The 8,059-nt window shown below is 48.7% G+C and overlaps 1 protein-coding gene across 2 annotated transcripts; it reads left to right on the top strand.

Moving 5' to 3' along the window:
- The first annotated feature begins 13 nt into the window (after nt 1–13).
- ARMC6 (armadillo repeat containing 6) lies at nt 14–7,206 on the top strand. 2 transcript variants are annotated; one of them, XM_068420426.1, is made up of 8 exons: nt 14–119; nt 1,041–1,193; nt 1,633–1,715; nt 2,447–3,017; nt 3,523–3,668; nt 4,256–4,387; nt 4,919–5,056; nt 5,919–7,206. In XM_068420426.1, the coding sequence occupies exons 2-8, from the start codon at nt 1,073–1,075 to the stop codon at nt 6,129–6,131; spliced, it is 1,404 nt and encodes a 467-aa protein (XP_068276527.1). In that variant the 5' UTR covers nt 14–119; nt 1,041–1,072; the 3' UTR covers nt 6,132–7,206. The 2 variants fall into 2 exon arrangements, with proteins under 2 accessions (XP_068276527.1, XP_068276526.1); XM_068420425.1 differs by lacking the exon at nt 14–119 and adding an exon at nt 431–513.
- Nucleotides 7,207–8,059: the final 853 nt, after the last annotated feature.

Below are 8,059 nucleotides of genomic sequence, written 5' to 3' on the forward strand. Positions count from 1 at the left end.
CCCCGCCGCGACGCACGCGCAGCCTCCTCATCCCCTGAAGGCGGGTGGTTTCAGAGCAGCGCTGCCTTGGCGCAGGACGGTACCAACGGTGAGGGCGCGGCCCCGGATCGAAAGGCCCGGTAAGCCGGAAGGGAGCGGGTGGGAGCGGCCCGCAGCCTCCCGCTCTGCCGGCGGGGCCCCGGGGCACCCGCTGCAGCGCAGGCCCGCCAGAACAAGTTCCCGCATACTGCGCATGCGCAGGAGGCGGCTGCCCGCATGTGTGCGGCGCGGGCGCACGGTACGGGGAGGACGCATGCGCACTGGGACGCCCCGGGTTATTTTTCGCGCCGCGTTTTTTTCCGGTGCGGGGGGGTTGGCGTGACTTTTTTCATCGGTGCGTGCGCACTGGGAGGGCTGAGCCGGCGGGGGCGGGGCCAGCGGCGTACGGTGGCCGAGGAGGGCCGGTGCTGTCAGCCCGCGGCTCTTTGTCAGGGAGCGGCGGGAGCCCGTCAGGGAGCGGCGCTGAGGACGGAGGTGGGTCCTGAGGAGAACCGAGGCCCGTTATGCGCCCGGGAGTTCCCCTAGAACCTGCGCCCGGTTCCTGAGCCCTCTCCGGGGCAGGCCTCGCCGAAAGACCGAGGGGCTGGGCCCGGCTGGACCCGCTGAGGGGGATGCGGGGACAGAGGCAGGCCGAGGGGCTCCGGGCTGTGGTAGCCCTGGAGAGTGTGGGGTCTTGGGGCCGTGTGGGCCCGGGCAGGCTGCCCGCAGTGCCCCTGGGGCAGGCGAGGTGCGGTAGGAGCCGTGTCATGGTAACGCACCCATCCGCAGCAGGGCAGCAGCGGGTTCCCGATCCAAAGCCTGGGCCTCTGAAATTCCTCCTTATTTCTTTTAATTGGTATTTTTCTGCCCATTAAAAAACCCACCATCCATCCCTTTGACCATATATTTTTTGTTTTGAGTTCTGTGCTTTTGTTTTGAAAAAGAGCAAGACACTTCCTTTGTTTCTGATTCACATTAGAAGGTTTTGCACCAAAACTAATTGTGCACTATCTCAATGACAGGACAAGGAGGCAGTTTACCCTATTCAAGTAAAATGGGATCGAAACAGATTGCGCAGGAAACATTTGATGATGCGGTGCAAGAAAACATTACAGAATTTGAAATGGATCCAGAAGAGGCAGTGAGAGAAGCTGTGCAGCAGTTTGAGTCCCAAGGTATTGTAAATTCATCTACTTTCCCAGTTTGAGTTATTACAGACAGAGGCTTTACATATCTTAAAATTTAACAGAACCTGCATGTAAAGATTGCTCATCCAGTGTTGAAAAGAAGCCTTTGTGAAGTGGAACAGAGACACTATTAATGCTAACCTAGTTTCGTGGAGTAATTATGACTGAAAAACTGCTTTGAGTGAAACTGCAGGGTACAATTTGGTCAATTAAATTAAACTTTTTTTTTTTTCCCAGTTGACATTTAGCTAGAATTGATGCTCTGTTCCAGGATGTCTTTGTCCATTATAGTTAGACAGAACCTTAGCAACATTTCAGCATCTTTGTGCATTGATCCATGCTTTATGATAAATTTATCTTTCTTCACTGTGGTTAACTTGATAAATTTTACCCAACAGTATTAATCTTGTTTTTGTTTTCCTTTTAGGTGTTGACCTAAGCAATATTGTGAAAGCTGTGCGGCAGCCTGCCTCTGAAAATGGTCAAAAGCAAAAGCATGAAATTTTGCTGGTAGGAGCACAAATTTATGTTGTCTTCTAAGGATCAGGGTTATATAATAGTTTAAGTATTAGACTAAGAATAATGAGACATACCTTCTGCTTCTGCCTCTGTCCTATTTCTTTGTGAGCTCTTCAACAAGCAATTAATCCCATCTATTCTGCAAACTAGGAATAAAATAAAAGTTCAAAGAGCTAGCTTGCATTTTGCAGTGGAAGTATCTGTGTAAGTGCAAAATGCCAGTGTTTCCTGCCTAGGAAATGCAGAGGCCGCCTTTGATAATGTGGAAGCAGATTCTGCTGTTGTCAGGTAAACTCAAACAACACAAGAACTTTAATGAAAGAAATACAAGTAGCTTAAGTGGTAGCTGTTCACTAGCCCATCTGAGGGGAGATGAAAAGATTGAATACAGTCCCTCACCAGTGAGAATATAAAAATACTCATGCACACCACTGACCCCTGTGAAGTGTGCCAGTTGGATCCAGTTCACCCACTACTGGTCAGACTGGCATACAGTGATGGTGTGACAGTGATGGCAGAAGTACAGAGAAGGTCCCTTTCCTCAAGGGTCCTGTGCATGAAGACAAAATGCTGTTCTTTGAGACAGCTGGTTTTTAGTTATGCCAAACTCATTTTAAATTTCAAATAAGACTATTATTATAAATAAACAAATTTGGCTGTAAAGACCTGCTCTTGTTCCTTCACAGTTCAGATTGAAAAGTATTTCTTGTTCTCTTCTTTAGACTTTAGATTCCCTTGGGAGAGCCATTGCTGATTCTGATCTCGCTGAGGTGGCCGAGCAGCTCGTGATCTTCACTGACCAGTGCAAAGAACAGCTGGCTTTGCGCTACCTGGCTGGGCAGAATGGTGCCTATCCTGTGGTATTCTCTGCCTGCCAGTTGGCTTCAGGAGACAGAAATTTAATGCTGAAAGCCTTTTATACTCTGTCTGCCATCTTGGATGGGCAGCCAGACCTACTTGACTCCGCTGGCCAGGATCTACTGCTACACACTCTGAAAGAATATAGGGAGGATGCAGAACTGACGCTGGCTGGGATCCGATGCATTCGGCGCGCCTGTCTGAAACACGAGCAGAACCGTCAGGACTTTGTGAGAGGTGGGGTTCTGCCACTCCTCACTGGAGCTATAGTCCAGCACGGAGACAGCGCTGATGTCGTCCGAACGGCCTCCTCGGCGCTCAGGATCATGACGTTTGATGATGACATCCGCGTGCCCTTTGGTCATGCTCATGATCACGCCAAAATGATTGTGTTGGAAAACGATGGGTTAAGAGTTCTCATTGAAGCTGCAAAAGGTAAAATTAACCCCGTGACTGTTGATCCTAATTTTGAGTCATCTGTGCTGTCTTATCTCAAGACCCTGCTTTGTCGTAACTGGAAGCTCCCCAGAGATGATTCAAAAATTTGCTGCTAAAATGATGTTTAATTCTTTTGATGAAATGTGCCCGAGAGAGAAAAATAATATGACTGCTCCAGAGGCTATCAGCAGCACCAAGGTGACAGTTATCAGAGCTATTTGTCAGTCGATCTAGGAAGTATTTTACAGCTCAGGGCAGGTTTACAGGCACATTATCCCTGCTGAGGTGCTGCATTCTTGCCAAGAAAAGATATTCTGTCTCAGTCTAGACACAGAGTGAACAGGATGTCATCTGTGCTGTTGCGTTTTAATATATAAAGTGAAATTTACTGTTTCCTGTTTGTTTAGTTGTGTTTTTTTTAAATGAAGCAAAGTAAAACACCTTGATTCTGCAGCACCCCTCCTTGCTTGTAGTTACCCCATTCATCATCTCTCCTCTGCAGCCTTTACAGATAACTCCAGTGTTCTCAGTGAACTGTGTGCCACCCTTTCTCGCCTCTCTGTCAGGAACGAATTCTGTCAAGAAATAGTTGACCTTGGCGGCTTAAATTTTATGGTGGCTCTGCTGGCTGACTCCATGGACCATCCGGTGAGCGATATAAAGTGCACTTGGGGGTGGAGGTAGTGCAGCAGGGCATGCTTTTCAGTTTAAAGTCCTGGCTGTGAAAGGACCTTAGACTATGCATTATTTTAGGTGCAGTTAGGGTGAAACCCAACCACTGATCTCTATTTACCTCCCTATTTACGGCCTTATACACAGAAGTAGGTTACATGTGCTCTGTCAGGTAAGAATGCAGTAATTCTGAGCCCCTTGCTCATAGTGACTTCCCCTGTCCTCCACAAGCAGAACTCTGCTTGCTCCCAGAAAAGCTGAGCTTCTGGTTTTCCACCATTCTAGCTAGAAGAGATTCAAGAGGATGTAGATGCTCGGGTCCCAGAGGGTTGATGTTTGATTCTTTCAGCTTCTTTGAAAACCTCTGCCAGACTAACAAGGTTCCTTGTTACTCTGTCTAGCAAGAAAGTGTGTCTGAGATGTGACTGAGAATAGCGTTGCTGTTCATAACTGGGAATTACAACTGTTTCAATGGAGTTGCTGGGGGACATTCTGGTTGGCTTTCAAAAGTCCATAAAACTCTCTCTGCAGCTTTCTAAGCTGTTTTTTCTTGATGAATGCAGGACGTGGTGAAGCAGGTGCTGAGCGTCATCAGAGCGGTTGCAGGTAATGATGATGTGAAAGATGCCATCGTTAATGCTGGGGCAACGGATCTCATTGTTCTCGCCATAAGCCATCACCTTGCTAACCCTCAGGTACGTGCCTCATTGGTTGATGAAGTCCCACTGGAGCTGGGAATGGAGATTGGTTTGGGCTGTGTAACGTAGCTGTGTTACCTCGTTTGTGTAGGGGAACAACCCGCAGCATTGCTCTGACTCGTGATCAACAGCTTATGCTGAGAGCAGATACATCCCAAGTACAGTTGTTAAATGATTGCAACTGAGCAATGTATTAAAGCTTTAACATCCAGTTGTTGTAGAGTGGTTAAGTGCATGCTTTGGGAAATACTTGTGTAAATGTAAAGATATGTCCACTTCACTATATTAAAGTGGACAAGTTTTTTCTTGTTCCTGAATCAGATAGATACTGGATACAGTGTTTCACACCTCTGGGGTGTAAAACTTGGCTTACATGCTGGAGAAGCAGGATGTTTCAGTGGAAGAAACTTAAAAAAATAAAAATAAATCTTAAAAATTGCCAAAAAAAAGGAAACAAACTCCAAACACTTTTTATTCCTTGGAGCAACATTTTCAGCCAGTGAGTATCTCTTCTCCTTTATCTTGCAGATCTGTGAGCAAGGTTGTGCAGCCTTGTGCATGTTGGCTTTGCGCAAACCAGAGAACTGTAATGTCATCATGGATGGCGGAGGGGCGTTGGCAGCTCTTCAGGCTATGAAAGCACACCCACGAGAAGTGGCCGTGCAGGTATTTGCCTTGGAGCACTTGATTCTTTATTGAGGATTGGTGTTGGCTGTGTTCGTTGCTTCACTGGGATTTTGTCCTTTACTTGACAAATACCAAAAGGTTCTGAGTGCGTTGGGAACGCAGTGTCTAAGTGCAGGACTCCCTACATCTGTCACCCTGATGTGATGAGAGCAAAATTTAGTTCCGCTTTCAAATCCACCTGAATTCAGGTTCAAGTGACTATGGAATGCCATGCTTCTCTTCCAGGCATTGCTTCTCCTCCTCCTCGAAAGAGCAGGATGAGGATAGGCTCTTTCAGCCCCAGCCTGTGTTATGATGTTATCTGTCCTATACGAGATGTTTCCGTCTGTTCTCCAGAGTCAAATAAAACACCTACATGGCAAGAAGTTAGCCTCTGTTTTCTCATGCAAGTCTGAGTGTCCACTTTGATGCTCTCCAGAGTGTAAAAATACCATAGAAAATATTTTCTGAAAGAGTAGTTTAAGCTAACTGCCAGGGAAGGTGCCTGGAACAGCATACAAGGGGGTGGAAAGGTGGGTCTGCTGTAGTTGGAAAAGTCTGTCTTAGCATTATTTAAAGAAGTACTTGGTCTTGCCTGGCTGGTGTTTGAGAGTTGCTGGTGTTCTGACAGAAGCAGGAGCTTTTATTGTATAAACCTCAGCGTGAAACAGCAGCCATACTTTTGTCCATGGATTTTATTATACCAGGAAATAGTTTGTTGGTGCCTAGAGCATCTCACATTTGGTTGCCCAGAAAAGGTTCTTTAGCTGGAGCCAGATCTGCTTTGTGTGTGCCAGCATCCTACACGGGTGGTATTTCCCCACAAAAGACACTAATGTCTCTCATTTACTTCTCTCCTCAGAAACAGGCTTGCATGCTGATCCGCAACCTGGTCGCCCGGAGCCGGGACTTTTCTCAGCCCATCTTAGAGATGGGAGCTGAGAACCTGATAACAGAAGCTCGTGCAACACACAAGGACTGTGACGACGTGGCCAAAGCTGCGCTGAGGGATCTCGGCTGCAAAGTGGAGCTCCGAGAGCTGTGGACAGGTCAGAAGAGAAGCCTGGCTCAGTGAATCATCGCCCCACTGAGCAGTGCAGCTTCAAGACATCTGTGTACGTGAAATTTAAGGGGGGGAAAAAGTGGCATGGATTAATTTGCAGTTACATTGAACTGGAATATCGGAAGCAAATGCTTGGGAGGCTGCAGTGAACTTTTTATTGGGAGCTACAGCTGAAATGGCTTTATGCATTCACAGGCTGCAAATCAACTCTGTGTAGTAATCATTCCCTGAGTCATCTAATGCCTGAAGATGATCTGCTCCCCCCTGCTGTTATGTCTGTTCCTTGTGTACAGAACGGGGCCATTCCCACGTGATCTGTCCTGTACAGTGAGAGCAAAAGTGGACCTTTTCTGGTAGGAGTTTGGTGGCAGCTGGTTCTGATTTGTTCCTCAGCTCTCTGTTGATGGAGGCTGGCAGCCTGATCTGGTAATGGGATGGATGAGGAGCAATCCCATCGTTTGTGAATGTGTTCTGTCCTGTTGTACTGTCCTACTAACTGTTATTTTACTGCTGACTGTGTTCTGTGTTGCTGCTTTTTTTGGATTTTCAGCCAACACTACATTTTAAACAAAAGCAAAGTCAGGATTTTGGATAGGATGGCCCAAAGCAACACACTTCATGATGTTGCCATTTGCATCCAGGAGGAAAGTTCCTGTTCTCTTTCAGTGAGATGAGCAAGTCAGGGAGTGGGAGCGAGGATGGTAGTTCCAAAGCAGGGACAAACTGGCAGTGGAGCAGGAAGCCAGCACTGGGGAGCCCGGGCTTTGGTTATATCTTAGCAGGGTGGCACTTCCCTGAACCCCAGGGTGCTGTAACTGTAATGAAGAGGCTGTGTGCCTCGTGGACTGAAGACAACTGTGGACTTGGGGACAAAACAGGAGAGGTGAAACATCCAGAAAGGTTCTGAAGTCTCAGCTAAAGGCTTCCTTGTGTCCCCGTTTCTTGCTGGGCTCTGTTGTTGCCAACTCTGCTCTGGGTGCTGAACCTTCCTCCTATGCTGCTACTGATGTACTTGAGTGGATGTTTTCTAATGTGATATTGTCTGTAGAAATGTTGACCCGATAAAACATAAAAATGTACAAGGGTGGTTGGCGGAGCCTTTTTGAGGCACGAAAAGAAAGCAGTGGAAATGCCTCCGTGATGAGTTTGTAAGTAAAGCCTCCTGCAGCCCTGCGCTATCTGCCAGCAGATAGCAAAGGTCGTTGTGTTCTTCAAAGGCTTCTAACCCCGCGGGAGTGTCTGTAGGAGGAGAGGCTGCCTGGGTCTCCTCTTCCTGCTGTGTGAGGAGCTTGGTGTGTTTGTGCACTGCTCAGACCTCCTAGCTGAGATCCTCTGGTGAAGGTGCCCTGCTCCTTTGTGGCAGAGCAGGCAGGAAGAGCTGATGAAGAGACCCTGAAGTCCCAAGTCCTGTGGGTGCCCTGCCTGGAGAGAGAGCCTGATTAGTCTGGGGAGCGCATTTGGTGCAGCCCGGCTCTCTCGGGCTTTGCCTTGCTGGTGGGTCTGGGGTGGGTGAGGACCAGCACCAAAGCCTAATGTGGTGCTGTGAGAGAATCAAACATGGGGCAGGAAAGCTTGGGTTTATTTTCCTTCTGCTTTAAACGAGTGTTAGTGCAATGCTGAGCTGCTTGTAGCTACCCTCTCTTGGTTTTAACCCTGACTGAGGTGTGGGGAATGGACAGAGCGGGGGTGAAGGGGCTGTGGGGCAAAGCCCTGCTGGGACGCAGCTGCAGGCCAGGCACGGTGTGCTGCCCTGCAGGGTGCGCCAGCCAGGCGCTGCATGCTGCCCTGGGGAACGCCGGGGCCTGGCACCCCACGCTGCCGTGCGGGACACGGGGGCCAGGCACAGCAGCACGCTCCCCCGGGGACACCGGGGCCGAGCACAGCACACAGCCGTCCAGGAGAAGGGTCAGGCACGGCACGGCACGCCGCCCCAGGGGAGG

Source organism: Nyctibius grandis, chromosome 31 (genome assembly GCF_013368605.1).
Source record: "Nyctibius grandis isolate bNycGra1 chromosome 31, bNycGra1.pri, whole genome shotgun sequence".
Classification (NCBI taxonomy): Eukaryota; Metazoa; Chordata; class Aves; order Nyctibiiformes; family Nyctibiidae; genus Nyctibius; species Nyctibius grandis.

What these genes read in the sequence shown, in the direction of transcription:
- ARMC6 (XM_068420426.1), top strand. Translation starts at nt 1,073, where the DNA reads ATGGGATCGAAACAGATTGCGCAGGAAACATTTGATGATGCGGTGCAA. An exon ending in AAAAGCATGAAATTTTGCTG is followed by an intron (nt 1,716 to 2,446) that starts GTAGGAGCACAA and finishes TCTCTTCTTTAG; the next exon opens with ACTTTAGATTCCCTTGGGAG. An exon ending in CACGAGAAGTGGCCGTGCAG is followed by an intron (nt 5,057 to 5,918) that starts GTATTTGCCTTG and finishes TTCTCTCCTCAG; the next exon opens with AAACAGGCTTGCATGCTGAT.